Raw genomic sequence first — 17,613 nt, forward strand, 5'->3', positions numbered from 1 at the left:
ATTACTTTCATTTCCATAGCGTGTAAAACATTTCCCATACCTCCTTTTTTCTGGGACGAAATTAAATTGGTCATAGATGTAGGACAAGATTCAGTGTATGGCTTCTTTATGGTGTGTCCTTTGGAATTTTTAAGGAAGCTAGTTTTCAGGAGGAACTAGTTGGCTTGATTTTTGAAGTTTCAGTGCCTTTTTTTTTTTTTACTGTGGTTTGAACCAGATTTTATTCAGGAGATATCTTATTCTCCCTCCTTGTAAATTCTTTCCGTAATAATGAAAATTTTCTTTTGCTAGCAAAAAGAAAAGACATTTAGACATTTCTCATACCTCCTTTCATTGGCATTGAACCACTGCCCACCAAAAAAAAAAAAAAAAACACACATACGCACACGTGCGTGCACAGAGAGAAAGTTATTCCTTTGCTGATTTAAGAGAGAGAGAAAGAATGCTGCCCTTAGCTCTAAATATGGTCTTAAATCTCCATGAAATGGGCAAAATTTGCTTTAAAATCTCCACTTTCCACCACTCAAAATTGAAATGGCAGTAAATTCCTGTCTTAGAAAAATTCCATCAAAATTTTCACGAATCATCCAAAATTTATTGAAATCTCAAAATCTCTGAAAATTTTGGTGAAATTTTAACTATAACATAATTTCTGTCTTAATTAAAATTCCCTCAAAATTAAAATTCGAAGAAACCCAAATAGAAATTTCTATCTTAATTTTTTGTTTCTATTGAAACTAACGATTCCAGCAAGAAGGTACATTAGATTGAGAAAGAGAAGTTACAACCTAAGGGGACAAGTTCACCCAAACAAAACTAAAAGAAAAGTTAAAATTAAAAATTTAAAAAAAAAAAAAAACAACAACAAAAATGTACAATCAACGAAGAAAAACCCTTTTCATTCCCTTTCCACTGTAACTCACCGAGCAGGCGAGCACTTTGTACTTACCCCCATCAAAGTGCACTTCAATTCCTCCAGCATCACACATATTTAATCCAGTTTATCCATTATATCTTGAATTTCTAAATCCTTCCAAGGAATCGCCTCCGCTGGGGTATGTAAATTTCTATCCTTGCACTGCAGTTTATTATCCAACTCATTGTTCTCAAAATAGAAACCCCCTCCAATCCTTTAACAAGGCTGGATGTGCATCTGATAAGTCCCAAGAACATCACAGGAGTCAAAAACAGTTCCAAAATCTCATCCAACAGCATACCCCCATCACAATCAAACTCACTAATGTCATCATTATCATTATCTAAAAGATCTCCCCATTTCTTAGCCTCCTTCCCTTTGCTAATTCCATCACTTGCCGTATCCTTCATCTTAGCAAGCGTATCTTCCATGATACTCAACTCTCCTTCAGAATCTCTCCTTAAAATATTTGGCCCTATCTCAACGGGATACCCTTTATTCGCTTCGTATAGTTTCCTCATTTCTCCACCCATCAAAGCAGCCTTCCAATTAGATTTTTCAGATTTAAAACCTAAAACATCAGGTTTCCTACCCAAACCAGCTGCTTCTTTTTTATTATTCTTGGAGACACCAGCCTCAACTCCCTCTGCAAAACCAGAATCAGCAACCAATCTGACACTTTCATTATTATCATCATTTTTGTCACAAACTGTTCTCGAAACCAAGCTAAAATTACCTCATTACGCTTTGAATGTTTATCCACTCTATGCTTGTCCTGGAGAACTGGAGAAAAGGGTTTGGATTTCGTTAGCAAATGACTGAATACCCATCTTCCCTGTATCTTGCTTATGTGAATTTTGACTAGAATATCGGACTTGCTCTGTAATAGAGTCGAACAAGGAATGGGCCTGATCGCCCATATCCTTGCAATGGGCCTATTTAGAAACGAAGCCCATATTTGAGAGCCCCAGCAGAGAAGAGCCTCGTGAAAGTTCGGCTATACAACATAGAGTCTTAGTATTAAATATACATATTAAAAAATGGAAGAAAAGGAGTAGCATAAATCAATGCAACAGAACTAGATAGTGGAACTTGATCGGAGATAATATAGTAAAATTTAAAGATAAAGTGATCAAAGAGTGTGATTGGACAATAGGGGATAAGGTTGATGTATATATACTGTTTGGAATAGAATAGCAAATTTTATCGTAAGGATAGCAAAAGAGGTTTTAGGTGAGTCCAAAGGAAGATACTTAAGTAGTAAAGAAAGTTTGTGGTGGGATCAAGAAGTCCAAAAAATCGTTAAGACTGAGAGAAATTGGTATAAAATATAGAAAAATTTTAGAAATATAGAAAATCTTGAAAATTATAAAGTGAGAAAAAATGCAAAAAAGACTATCAATGAAGCTAAAAATATAACTTATGATACTTTATATACTAAACTAGATACAAAAGAAGGAGAAAAAGACATTAATAAACTGCTAGAGCTAGAGAAAGAAAATGCAAAGATTTAGGTGACATAAAATGTATAAAGGATGAGAATGATAATGTCTTAATTGGAGAAGAAGACATAAAGAGAGGTGGCAAAGATACTTTGATAAGTTGTTTAATGAAAATCAAAATGAAATATTGAACTTGGAAGTAACAAATGAAGAGAAGGTTAAAAATAGAAGATTCATTTGCAGAATTAGAGTCCTTGAAGTAAAGATGGCATTAAAAAAGATGAACAGTGGGGAATCTATAGGACCAAATAAAATACCAATTGAAGTTTGGAAATGTTTAGCAGATAAAGGAATTATTTGGTTAACTACTCTATTCAATAATATTATAAAAACCAAGAAAATGCCAAAAGAATGGAGGAAAAGTACGTAAGTACCTTTGTATAAAAACAAAGGCGATATTCAAACTGTAATAACTATCGTTGAATTAAGATTATAAATCGTACTATAAAATTATGGGAGAGGGTAATTGAACATAGAATAAGATTAGAAACAAAGATTTCAGAAAATCAATTTGGTTTTACGCCTGGGAGATCAACAATATAAGCTATTTATTTTTTAAGAAGTTTAATGGAAAAGTTTAGGGTAAAGAAGAAGGACTTGTATATGGTTTTTATTGACCTAGAGAAAGCTTATGATGGACTACCTAAGGAAGTGCTTTGGTGGGTATTAGAAAAGAAGGGAGTTTGTAGTAGATATACGAAGGTCAACAAGGATATATATGATAAAGTAGTGACTAACGTTAGGACTATAGGAGAATATTATAGAGAATTTCCAATCACAATAGGTGTACATCAAGGTTCTACTTTGAGTTCTTATCTTTTTACTTTAGTAACTGATTAAATTACAAGGAATATCCAAAATGAGATCCCTTGGTGTATGTTGTTTGTAGACGATATCATGTTTATTGATGATAATAGGAGCGGAGTGAAATCTAAGCTAGAACTCTGGAGAGCCACATTAGAGTCTAAAGGGTTTAGGATAAGTAAGAATATGACAGAATATATGGAATGTAATTTCAGTAATGTAAGGAGTAGCAACACTGCAACAGAGAGAACGTTAAACTGGATAATCAAGAGATTAATACCACTGCTAGATTTAGATATCTTGGATCTATTATGCAAGGTGAATAGGAAATTGAAGAAGATGTAGCACATAAAATTAAGATAGGTTAGGTAAAATGGAGGAGTGTGTTAGGTGTGTTGTGTGATCATAGAATACCCTTAAAATTAAAAGGAAAATTTTACAAGACAGCTATAAGGTCAGTTATGCTTTATGGTTCAAAATGTTGACCAACTAAGAAACAACATGTACAAAAAATGAAAGTTGTTGAGATGTGTATGTTGCGGTGGATGAGTGGTTTGACATTAAAAGATAAGTAAAAAATGAACATATACGCAATAATTTAGGCATAGAACCGGTTGAAAACAAGATAAGGGAGGGGCAACTTAGATGGTTTGGGCATTTAAAACACAGACCGAATAGAGCACATGAGAGGAGGAGTGAGCTAGTAATAGTTTATGGCATGAAAAGGGGTAGGGGTAGGCCTAAAATAACTTAGAATGTGGTAGTGAGGAAGGATTTAATAACCTTTAATCTAACAGAAGAAAATGTTCTAGATCGGGTGAATTGGCGGAAAAGGATTCATGTAGTCAACCCCACCTAGTGGGACATGAGGCTTTTTGTTGTTGTTTTGGAAAATGCTTTCCACAACTAAACAAGCCCTAACATTTTCCATGATCAACATGTCTATTGTTACTACTTACTGTAGTTACTTAGTGTTACCGCTATGTGTTATTGCTGTGTTAGCATAGCATGAGTTAGCAAGAGTGATACGGTCACAATTATGTGCTTGCCATTTATTATAAAAAGAGGGAGAGACTTATCATTGTGATTAAGTATTCCAATTTACCCAATTCTTCAACATGGTATCAAAGCATGTTCTGAGACCTAAACCCTAATTGCCACAACTACCATCAAATCCAAGCCAAAAAACCACGTCTACCATCATAGGAGAATTGCCAGCAGCAACATAGGCCTGAAAAGCAGCCAGCAGCCGCCAGAAGCCACAGAAGTCGCCAAAAATTCCCTGGACGCTGCCAGTTCAAGAACACAAAGACCCCTTTAGATTTTGCAAAATCAATACCATAGCCACCCACGCCCCTTGCCGATCTGCCCACCACTGAAATCATATTTTCCAAAGCTGCTCCCACACGCCCTCACATGTTATCGAAGGCAGGCAGAGCCAACCTCACGCACCAGCACGCGAAGCTTCATGCAAGCATGTTACTATTCAAATGCCTGTATAAAAATTTTATTGAGTTTTTTATCATGGCTTTTTGTCCAAAGATCTCATCTTTTTAGTTGTTCATGTGCAGCTTCCTGGGAACAATAGTTTGGTACTGTCTGCCTGCCAATGTCTACTAAGCTCATTGGACCCTGAAGTAGTGGTATTTGCTGTGTTTTTTACTCATTCAGTTGTTTATCTGGTTTTTCATGTGTTTTGATTTGCTCTGATTGTCAACAGTTGTGTGTTGGGCTGGAGTCCATCCACGAATCACATTAAGTATATTGTTCGCTGTACCAATAGTTTGGTACTGTCTGTCAATGTCTACTGAGTTCATTGGACCCTGAAGTAGTAGTATTTGCTGTGTTTGCGATTTGTTCAGTTGTTTACCTTGTTCTTTGTGTGTTTTGATTTTCTCCAATTGTCAAAGGTTCCGGATTGGGATGGAGTCTGTCCACGAATCAGTAAGTACATTGTTGGCCATATATTTTTTATTTGCAGCCACACCCCCCCCCCCCCCCCCCAAAAAAAAAGTCACTTGTTACTATAATTGTCTAAGAGGAGGAGCATTCAACTTTCCTGCAACATCAGGCATCCAAACAAGAATCTCATCACTTTACATTTTTTGCTCAGAATGGTTAAGGGAATAGAAATGATAAATCCTACTTCCTAAAATCTCTCTTTCTTCTATTTTGTACATTACTAAATCCTCCTGATTCTATTGTTATTCAGGATCTGAAGACAAGGAAGATGATTGGCAATTGGGAAAGCATCATAATGATCCCTTTACTTCCAAAACCAATAAACAGACGGTCAACCCTTTCAAGTTAGTCCATTCCGAAGTTTGGGGTCCTAGTCATGTCACGTCAAAATCGGCGCTCCAATACTTTGTTACATTTGTCAATGACCACTCTAGGATGACTTGTTTGTAGTTAATAAAAGATCAATTAATATCCTTCACATGTTATTCAAATCACAATTTGGATCGTAAAATCATAGGATTCTACAATCCAGATTCGCCCAAACAATCAAAGTCGCAACAAAAATTGGAATCAAGTAGAATTGTGGTAGAATCTTAAAAGAATCAGTAGAATCATAGAATCGAAATTGTAGAATCATATGGATCCTACCTTATTACCTGGATTAGTTTTACTTTTCCCCTTTTTGGGCTTAATAATATAGCCTAATACATGTTTTTGATGGCCCAAAGGCCCCAAAAGGTTTATGTGGAGTCCAAAATCTTCAAAAACTGGGGCAACATAGCTCCCAACCTTCCATTGATGAACAGATTCAGCAGAATCTGCACCTGACTGCCATGGAATTTGACGCTTCAGCCCTCTACACCTCTTTGAAGTTCAGCAAACCAGCACCTGAATTTCTCTCCAGTTTGACGACCAGAGAGTCATCCATCTGGTCACTGGTGCTTGATCAGCAGCAGCCAGCAGTCTTTCTATTTGATCAGCAGTTCTTTGGTATTCGACAACCATAGTTCTTGGTGTTTGACAAGAACTCAGTTCTCAGTCTTCTTCCTTCTCTGGTGTTCGACAAGAACACCTCAGAGCTCTTCAACACAGGGTTCTTGTTGTTTGATCAGCAGCAGCCAAGAAAAGAGCCAAGCCAGCAGGCCCAGTGAGCACTACTTTCCTCCTTCTTCTCCTTCTTTTCCTGCTCTTCTTCTTTTTCTTCTTTTTTATTGTTTGAACTTTTTTATTGTATTTCTAATTTCTTATACTTACTAAGTTACTAACCAAGATTTTATTCTTAAGACTTGTCATAAAGTTCCACATATATAATTTTTTAATACTTATTTTACATTGAAAGTAGAATCTTACGATTCTCGATCCTGCAAACTCCTCCAATGATCCCAGTTAGAATCCTAATTCTAACAACCTTGATCCATCATGCCATTTTTGTTCTTAAATAAGGACTCGGTTTGATGTACCAATGCTAAGGAGTATTTTAGTTAATTCACTACCTATAAAACTTTGGCAGGATCCATGAATCATCTTGGGCCCATATTCCACGACAAAGGAGTTGCAGTGTGAAAAGACAAAAACAGGCATATTTTCAAAGTCACTCATACACTGTTGTATCAAATGAATGATCCAAAAGTTTTTTGGAGTGATGCTAAGCTCACTGCTTGCTTTATCATCAATAAAATGACATCCTTTGTCCTTGGTGGTGAAATCACATATTCAATTTTCTTACCAAAGTCTTCTTGTTCTCACTTTCTCGAATATTTGGCTGCATGTCCTTTGTCCAGCAGTTAAGTCTAGGAAAGGATAAGTTGGATCATCATGCTATCAAATGCATTTTTGTAAGCTACTCCTGTAATTAAATGGATATAAATATTATAGCCCTACTTTGCATTGAGATGCACCTTCTTCGAGTCTACACCATACTATTATGATTCCTTGAGTCCTGTTTATGCCTAGTCCTCTGCATCTTCATCCAATTGAAGTCCTTCTCATCACTTGGATCACCCTAGTTCGAAGGTGCACACATGACAAGGATTCAAGGAAGAAGAGTCTCCTCCAGCTTCCACTTCTACACCTCTAGTTACCTGTTTTGATCTTCGAAAAGGTAAAGCATGTGTACCCAGCATCAAATCTCTAATTTTGTTTTCTATGATTTCTTGTCACCCTCATATTACTGTTTTGTTAGTACTCTGTTTTTTGTTGCTCTTCTAGAATCATTTTCTAAAGCCCTATTCCATGTTGGAGGACTACAATGGTTCAAGAGAGGCGTGTGTCATACGATAATAGTACTTGGGAAATGGTACCTCCTCCTCTTGACAAGTTTGTAGTTGGTTGTCGCTGGATGTATACCATAAAAGTCAATCCAAATGGTTTTGTGGCCCATTTAAGGCTCGTACTATTGCTAAAGGATACACTCAAGTGTACGGTTTGGATTATTCTGACACAATATCCTGAATCACCAAACTTGCTCAATTTGTTCATCTCCTTAGGCACCACATGAGATTGGCCTCGACATTAGCTAGATGTGAAGAATGCCTTAATGAGGTCTATATGGAGCAATCACCTAGGTTTATTGCTCAAAGAGAGTCACAATTAGTGTGTCAGCTCAAGGAATCTTTGTATGGTTAAAGCACTCTCCCAGAGCATGATTTGGTCAATTTAGTGTCATAACACTTGAGTTTGGTCTTCAGGGGTGCACGGTAGATCACTCCATATTTTACCATCACACTCTAGGATTCTGCTCATCATGTATGATGATATTGTGATTACCGATGATGATGATGATGAATAAGGTATCCAGCCCTTGAAGCTTTTTCTAAAAACTTAATTTCTAATCAAAGATTTAGGACCATTGAAATACTTCTTGAGTATGGAAGTATCGTGATCTTAATCTCGTATGGCACCGGCTCCGTCACAATGGGAGCATGTTCTAGACCTTTTAAATGAGACCAAGTTGTTGGATCCAAACCTATACACATGGCCCCTAACAAGAAGTTACTGCCAAATGTGTGTGATTTGTCAGCTGAACCTAGAAGATAACAAACTCTTGTTGGAAATTTGAACTCACACCCTCTCAACACAATATATCTTTCGCAACAAACATTGTGAGTTGATTCCTTGAGAACGAGTCACTAAGAAGCAGTCATTCGTATGATACCTTAGAATGCATCTCGGAGAGGTCCCTTATATCATGATCAGGGTCACATTTATCTTCAGGATATACAGATGAAGATTGGAATGGATCAACTTCAAACAAAAGATCCACAATGGAGTATTGTGCTTTTGTTGGTGGTAACTTGGTACCCTAGAAAAGTAAGAAACAAACTATGCGGCCAAATTGAGTGTTGAACCAAAGTATCAACCATGGCCCACACTATGTGTGAGCTTATTTGGCTAAAGAGCGTGTTAGGAGGACTAAGTTTTCCACATTCGTTGCCTATGGAGTTGATGTGTGAAAATCACATTGCTATTCATATTGCCTCCAACCCAGTATTCCATCAGCATTGAAGTCGATTGTCACTTTGTTTAAGAGAAACTTGTGCAATCTCACTACAAAGATTCATGTGAATTTCAACTTAAAGATTCATGTGAATTTCAACTTACACTAAACCCTTGGGAGGCACTCAGGTTAAATGCAATATCTGTGCTCCAACTTCAGGGACAGTAATATATTGATGTTGATTGTAATTTTGTTCAAGAGAAACCTATGCCAGCTCATCACAATGACTCGTGAATTCCAACCTAGCCTAAAGCCTTGGGAGGTGTTCAGGTTAAATCCATTTGTACCAAGCTAGAGGAATATATATATATATATATATCTGTGTGTGTGTGTGTGTGTGTGTGTGTGTGCACGCTCCAGCTTCAAAGGGAGCATTACTAGTTACTACTGTGTGCTATTGTTATGTCAATAAAGCAGGAGTTAAGTGTGTGGGTTAGTAAGACTAATATAGCCATTGTTATGCACTTGGCATATATTTTAAATAGAGGGACAGACCTAATCATTGCGACTTAAGTCTTCCAATTTACCCAATTCTTCAACCCAACTTGGTTTGGGAGAGAATCATATTTTATGCATCAATAAGGTTTTCTCTTCTAGTTGTTTGACTTGCTACATGTGTTTAGGTTTCTCTTATTTTCAGTAATGATAGGTTGGCGGGTTAGTTCGATTTTTTGATTTTTTTTTTCTCTGTTTTTTTCCCCTGCTATTCTTAGGTGGATTTCTTGTCCTCCTTGTATATTCTAAGTTCTCTCAACTAAGTTTCTTTTTTCATCCAGAAAAAGTGAAACTCCTGGCCTTGTGAGATTCTAATATTCTCCTCCATTTTGTTCCTTTTTTAATTATTTCCAGCACTATCATGCATCTTCTAAATCTTTTCAGTTCAATCCCGAAACTTCCTCCATCATTCTAACATTAAAATTTCCTTGCTCCAGTTAACTTCTCTCTTATAGTATACTCCAAAAATCATCTAACACTCCTACCAATCATCCTATAATTCACCAAATAAATACCTGAACCAGCTATTCCTAAACCCAAGAGAAAAAAATCCTAATTCACATATTTGTCATGCAAGGCAGCCATATGCTTTATTTTAATGCTTGTACTAAGATAGATACTCAAATCAGTCATAGCCTAACATCAGACTAGAAAGTGTTAAATCACACAGACCTCCTGTTGAAGTTAGTTACATCATGATCATAAATAGTATGATATGTCATCATGCTTTTTATTTATGACAATTGCATACTTCTTGAAGCTTTATACATTTATTATTTTTTTTCATTTAATTTTCAGAAATTTTGGAAAAAGGTACAGAAATTTTGGAAGCATGTCTCTAGTGGTTCAAGCTATTTAATATATGCAGTGGATTCTTGAGGACAAAAACAAAATAAAAAGGTGCCGGTAGAGAAGTTTGAACAGATTCTTTAAAATTTATGTACCTGCAGGCATCCATCTTCACAACCAACAGCCCAGAAGTTTGCATTTCCAGCCAAAACAGAAACTTTTCCAGTTATTCTATCTGACCAAAGGATTTGGGACCCCCTTGTGCAAACAAGTTCCGTCTCTTTCATCATAAATGTATTTCCCATACCAACTATGTCATTCACAGCATGCTCCCTAGGACGAGCTTCCAAGCAAACAGGTGTATCACCTCCCTCTTTCTTATCAAACACCCTAATTGAAAGAGAAGTATTGCATGCAGCCAGAGAACCAGAAGCCTTTGCAATGCGTGACTGTTCCGCATTGATGATTCCATCTCTGCCCACAGAGACTGGGACCTTCTCAATAACAAGGCTCTCAGTAATGGTAGCCCTAGCAGTAACGCCTAAACGTTCCTTCGACTCAGAGCCTCCACCAAATGTTCTCTTGACACAACCTTCTCTGATGCTACCATCAGTGAGAAACACCCCATTATCATCTTTCCTCTGATCGGAAGGCATAAGAGGGAGGTCAAGTGCTTGAGACAGGGCCCCACCAGAGATACCTTCCTGTTGAATGGGCACTCCAACTGCTTCTGGAATAATCCTCTTTCTGCCATCAGGGCGCCTATACTCCCTTTGCTTCACAGGACTAGATACCCTTGTAGAAGTTGCTGCTTTATTCAACCCATCACCAATAGCTCCCCCACTCTTCTTGCCATCATTGACTGGGGTGTCAGAAGCCTTGGCTGCAACCCCCAATTCAACAGAGGATCTTATAGGTATCTGGTTTTGCTGGACATCTGAAACAACTTTTTTGCTCGTAGTTTGCTTAGCTGATGCTGCTTCAAGCAACAATTGTGCTGGGCTTTCTGCCAAGTTTGCTTGTCGCCCTCTAACATCCCCATAACGGTTTATCTTCAGCTCATCTAATTCAGCATCAGTTAGTCTATGGCCAAGTTCTTTCACCTCAAAATGGAAAGTAGCCACTGTCCCATCTAAGGAACAAGCAAAAAGTGAATACCCATCAGGACTCCTGTTTCAAGAAGAAATGGAGAAAAAATAAGAAGAGGAGGAATAGAGAAAAGGCATAAAGGAAACCCAGATTAGATGGTGCCATCAATAACCTAAACATTCTAAAATCCAGAACAATATTGCAACAGTTGAACAGTCATTTACCAAGATAAATCCACAACACTTTGAGTAAAGAAATGCTTAGCCACAAAGAGAGGTCGAGCACTTGCAGTTGTCCACACAGTTATGGTGCGGTCCTGACTCCCAATTGCAATAACATTGTATGGCTGTGACTCTTTCCCTGCAGTCTTAGCAGCACCATTCGTCCACCCAGACGACACAGCTTTTACTTCCTGAGAACTAGAATGATTTCTCCTGAACATTGAATGGTTGAACTTGACCACAATAACTGGCGCATTATGTCCTAAAAAGTCAAAAGTAGCAGACCATTCCCCTCTCTCTAGAACAGGTGCAGAATGCCTAGGCTTCTGGAAACCATGAGTAGTGGTGATAAAATGGCCACAAGGTGACCATCCAAGCCTCCTAAAAAAGGTAGATCCAAGCTGAAAGAATACTGTTTAATTAGAAGAAAGACAGGAAAAAGTAAGGGAAAGTGAAGCTATCATCCATAATGAAGAAACATACTGATTTGGTCCAGTGTCCATCTGTCCTATGAACAAGACTCCAGTCATTTGTTCGCCAAATAATAACAGTCTTATCATCAGATTGACTTGCTATGAAGGAGCCAATGGGATCCCAAGTAACTCCTTTAACAAGACTAGAGTGGCCCCTCAGTACAGCAGTGCAAATGCCATTGCTCATATTCCATACATGAACGGTGTTATCCAAACTCCCGCTAGCCAATATTGAGTCATCTGGAGACCAATTAAGATCCACCTACTTTAAGCATAGAAAAACAACTCCACAGTTAGGCAACACCCACGACAATCAATCAAACAATAAAGGAAATATGTGGGTATTAGGACCTCAAACCATTCCATTTAATAATTTTGAAGGGGGAAAATCCATATTACAGCAAGGATACATCTTGGATTAAAAAGAAAGAGAAAAGAGAGCATTTTTAATAACTTATAAAACAGTACAGAAGGATTATTTAATACAAAAAAATAAACCCTATGCAACCAACATGTTTGACTCGTTGCAAATTCCTTATGGCATGAATTGTTTCATTTTCAGTGTCAAAATGTCCGAAGTGAAAGTTTTTTCCATTACCACATCTGCTGTATGCCCTCTCAAAGTCATGACAACTTTCCAATTCTCAACATCAGGGGGCTCTCCACTGCCAAACTCGGTGGTTCCTGATCCAGGCTTCCTTTCATGAATCAGAATCACCTGATCATCGGACCCCGATGCAACATTCCGACCATGCTTAGCCCACCTAACACAATTAACTGAACCAAAATGATCGCGGAGTGTTGCAAGAAGCCTTTGTGATGATTCAGTGTTTTCTAAGTTTCGATCAACAGATTTCAAGTTCCATATCCGAACCTGTATGCAAGCATAAGATAGTATAAACATTTAATATCCTATTAAAATACAACAACAACAACAGAAGTACCACAGCAATGTTAGGAATGTATGCATATAAATACAGTAGGGCCTGCTGCACAATTTTCACATCCTCTGGTAAGTTAACGATACATTTCCTTGTATTATAAACATAAAACTTGAAGCTGCAATCCCTAAGACTCGTGCAATGACAATTATCGATTATGATGAACAAACTAAAGAAGGGAATGAGAAATACTTCAATATTTCAATGCATAGAAATGCTATACTAAAGGGCATGGGAAAAAGTGTCAGTGATGCAGAGGAGATTAAGGAGATTAAATATGATAATTGTAACATGAATAAACCTTTGTCTATGTCAACTCAATCCAATAATTTCAGGAAAAATAACAGTGACCAAAATTACAAAGTTGTCAATTTTCATTGAGGAAATTCATAATTGAAGATGTGGGTGTGTCAAGAATGTTATTATCACCAGTCCTAACCCTAACCAGAGTGTCAGGAAGTCTTTTTTGGGTCTATCACCCAATAACCAATTTACAGCTAAATCTGCTCTCTGTATTACTACCGATAATGATAAGTTGATGATAAACATTACATTGCAAAATTGGTGAGTAGAATCTGGTAATTTGACCTAATCACAAAAGTAAAACCATTCCATAGTTTTTTTTTTATAATTTACAGAAGAGAGATTAAGACTTCTTCCGAGAAAAACTGAGACAATCCAGAAATAAAAAAAATAAAAACAACACAGTGAGATGATAACATCAAGTCAATGCGTTCCTCCAATCTCTTTGAAACTCCTGAAAGCTTGCCCCTCCAAAACATCCATAACCCACACACCAGAGCGTTGCCAAGTACTGAATTTTTTCCCAAAAAATATCTGTGCATTACTTTCCATCCATATTCCCCATTTAACAGGGGGGGGAGGGGGGAGGGGGGGGAACACACACACACACACAGTTCAATAAAGTTGCCCTTTCCTTCCTTCTGCCAAAACCTACGAATGAGATGGCTAACAAGTCTTCCACCAAAGAAGGGCGTACCCAGCTCTCTCCCATAATACCAAAAAGCATTCCTAATCCTCCAAGCAAATTCACATTGCAAAAGAAGATGAGAAGCTGTCTCGGAATTCTTGTAACAGAGTAAACATACATCAGGAGAGATGGCCTCCAAAGGTCCCCTAATTTGCAGCAAGTTATTCGTATTTATCTTATTAAGCACAACCAGCCAAGTGAAAGCCTTTATTTTTGGAGGAACCTTGGCCTTCCAAATAGTATAGAGCAAGAAAGAAGAGTTGGAAAAGATCAAAAATTCAAAAATGGATTTGCAAGAACACACTCCCGACTAATCCAAAGACCAAGAACAAAAATCCCTCTCAAAAGAAAGGTTACTCCCATTCAATAAAGATTACGAAGATGACAATTCCACCATCTCCCTGCCATTAAGAGGTCTCATAAAGTAGAGATTCCAAGAAACCAAAGGACTACTCAAGTCACCAACAAAGAAAGATATGCCTCTATTTTGCTCAAAAATCATATGGTAGAGACAAAGGAATGAAGTAGAAAATGGAGCATATCTCAGCCAAGGGTCTCTCCAAAAAACTCATATGAGAGCCCCTTCCCACCTCAAGTTTAGTGTGAGAGGTGAAAGAAGGATAGATTTGAGAAATGGAGCTCCATGGGCTGCTCAAAGAACATCTTGAATTCACATTGGTATCCCACCCATTCTCATCCATTCCAGACTTCTTATAACTTTATACCAAAGGGATGATTCTTCTAAAGGAAAGTGCCATAACCATTAAGCTAAAAAAGCAATGTTTTTTATATGCTAGCTTACCAAGACTTAGCCCACCCCCCCCCCCCCCTTTTTTTTAAGACCTACAAACCTCATCCCAACTCACTAGGTAGTCCCTATGGCTCCCCACACCAAACCACAAAAAGCCTCTCATAATCCTCTCAATCTCACTAGCAATCCCCACCAAAGTCTTAAAAACAGACAAGAAGTATAACAAGATGCTAGCAAGACACCTTGATCAAAGTTATTCTATCTAGGGGTGAGCATAATTCAGTTAAAACCGAATTAACCGAGTAAGTTCGTTCGATTCGGTACGGTTTTCATTTTCGTTGAATTTTGATTTTCGATTTTATTCAGTTAACCAAGTTAACTAAATAGTATAAATTAATAATAAATAATTATACATATTATATATATTAAAATATTTTTTATATATCATATATACTAAAATTTTACATATTTTACATATTTATATATTTATATTACTATTTATATTTTATATATATTAAAATATTATATCAGTTAACCGATTTAACCAAAATTTGGTTCGATTAGTTTTGAGTTCGATTAATACGGTATTTCGATTCGGTTCAGTTAATGAGATTTTTTGACCAAAATTTATCAATTAGTTCGGTTAATTAACTGAACCGACCGAATGCTCACCCCTAAATTTCTACCCCTAAGAGAGACAAGGGGTCACTTCCAACCATCTAAGCTCTTTGTCACCCTTTCCACTATTGGATTCCAAAAATCTACAGCCCTAGGGTTACCCCCGAAGGGGACTCCTAAGTAAGTCAAAGTCTAATCTAGAATCCCCCACCCCACTTCAGTAGCTCACTCCCTAAGACACTTGACTAGCACAAAACCGCTATTCCACTCTTCCCCATATTAATTTCTAGCCCAAATACCCTCTTGATAATATGGAGAATACCCAAGATTCCCCTAAAAGATAAACCGTGATCGTCTAAAAAGAAAATGGTGTCATCAGCAAACTGGAGATGAAAGACCACTAGTTCCTCTTTCCCCACTTCTAATCCTCTAACCAAAGCCCTCTCCACTGCCCTATCCACCATCCTACTCAATACATTGGCTACAAGGACAAACAAAAAAGGGGATATAGGGTCTCCTTGTCTAATGCCCCTCTAAGCACTAAACTAGATTTAGGTTCACCATTCACAATCACCAAGAACCACACATTTGACCAACACCCCTAATCCAATAATGCCAACACTCACCAAAACACTTTCTCGCAAAAACTATCCAACAAACTCCAACTCATTCTATCATAGGCTATCTCAAAATCTAGTTTAAAGACAAAAAGACAAAACCCCTCTTCTTATTCCTACAAATATCCTCCACCACCTCATTAGCGACTAACAGAGAATCCGCTATCTGCCAGCTCCCCACAAATGCACTTTGAGCGCTAGAGATAGTATCAACAAGCATCACACTCAACCTATTAACTAAAACTTTAGAAATAATATTGTACACACTAGAAACAAGACTAATAGGTCTAAAATCCTCAACCTTAAAAGAATTGAATTTTTTAGGCACCAAGGCTATAAAAGAGGAGTTAATGCTCTTACTCAAAACTCCATTATCAAAGAACTCAATAAAAACTTATAACAAATCGTCCTTTAGTTCTACCCAACAATCTTGGAAGAAAACAATGTTAAATCCATCCAAACCTAGAGCCTTATCCCTCTCCATCCCAAAAACCACTCCCCTTACCTCATCCCTCATCAAAAGGTCTCTCTGACCAACACATCTAATCAATAGTTATAGGGTTCCAATCTAAACCCTCTATCATCAGTTTTGTTGTGATCCTCCTCCAAATACAAACACGGGAAAAAGTCATTAATAATGAAAGCAATTTTGCATGATTATTAGTAACTCTCCCACCCCCACATATAACTTCCTAATCAAATTTTTACCCCTTTTCCCACCAGCTAGCCTGTGAAAGAAGAGTTACAATCACCATCCTTTACCCATTTGAATTTGGTCTTTTGTCTCCCACTTTTCATTTCCTATAGGATCACCTATTCTAGTTCATTTTCCAAGGAAACTCTTCTAATCTCCTCACTCTCCATAAGGTTACACTCCTGCTCCTTCCTATCCAAAGAAGCTAGCCCAATATATTAGATTTTCTTATTCTAACATTGCCAAACACCTCCTTATTCCAAACTTTCAGCTTCTACTTCAACCATTTCAATTTTATCATGAATCTAAATGAAGGCTGCATGGTCTAACCACATATTATCAAACCTAAAAGGGGAAGGACCCCAAGACACCTTACTAGATTCCAATAAGATTGGAAAATTATTAGACGCAGTCTAGGGAGGATAATTTGCGTAAGGTTCAGGAATTCATCCTCCCGCTCACAGCAATAAAGAAATCTATCCAACCTACTAGCCATCTCTCAACACCACCACCCCCCCCCCCCCCCCCAAAACAAAAAAAAACACAAACCAAATAAAAGAAGTGTTCTCAAAAAGGAGATCTCTCAAACCACAACTCCTAATTAACAAATCAAAATTTTGCATGCTAGCTGTGACTCTACCTCCCCCTTTCTCCTCTCTGGGAAATCTAACTGCTTTAAAGTCCCCTTCACAATCCACCTAGAGGGGGGGCATCCATAAACATAAAGCTCATCCCAAAAGGAGCTCCTAAGGCTGGTCAAGTAGGCCCGTACACAAAGGAAACCCACCATTGACTCCTCTCTCTCACTTCAAATAACACAGAAAGGGAGAAGAAACCCAACACAGTATCCAATTTGGAGATCGACTAAGAATCTCACTTGACAAGGATACCGCCTGAAGCACCACACGAGGTGTCACGAGCTAAGCTTGTTCAGAGCATTATGCTTGCCTGTGACCGCTTATCTCGTGTGCTTGGGATGGGTTTCCATCATGTAAATACTAGTGTAGGGTTATTTTCTACTAGTAGAGTCTTTGTAAAGCCAAATAAGGCAGTATGACTCCTCGGTCACTTTGATGTTTCCTAGTGCCAGGATGATAATTACATAAAAACCTCTTTAGGGGAGGGTGAGTGTTCATCAGTCATTGTAAAACTCACTAGCAATTGTCAACGTGCTTAGCCTACTTGCCTCCCTCACTAAGTACACCATGTCAACGGAGGATTTGTTAATGAATTACGTTTGCTTCAATGTTTACT

At 37.8% G+C, this 17,613-nt stretch overlaps 1 protein-coding gene across 2 annotated transcripts in view; it reads right to left on the reverse strand.

Annotated features, from left to right (window-relative positions):
- The window catches only part of LOC131149445 (protein HIRA), a 47,573-nt gene that overhangs the window by 14,952 nt on the left and 15,008 nt on the right, over positions 1-17,613 (reverse strand). Inside the window, exons 2-5 of one of the 2 annotated variants that reach the window (XM_058099888.1) lie at positions 12,346-12,621; positions 11,758-12,009; positions 11,278-11,675; positions 10,120-11,134 (exon numbers count right to left, since the gene is read on the reverse strand). In XM_058099888.1, the coding sequence (XP_057955871.1) occupies positions 10,120-11,134; positions 11,278-11,675; positions 11,758-12,009; positions 12,346-12,621 (1,941 nt within the window). Of the gene's footprint in view, positions 1-10,119; positions 11,135-11,277; positions 11,676-11,757; positions 12,013-12,345; positions 12,622-17,613 lie in introns of those variants that run through there. The other variant, XM_058099889.1, reaches the window with a different exon arrangement.

This window comes from Malania oleifera, chromosome 2, assembly GCF_029873635.1.
Source record: "Malania oleifera isolate guangnan ecotype guangnan chromosome 2, ASM2987363v1, whole genome shotgun sequence".
Classification (NCBI taxonomy): domain Eukaryota; kingdom Viridiplantae; phylum Streptophyta; class Magnoliopsida; order Santalales; family Ximeniaceae; genus Malania; species Malania oleifera.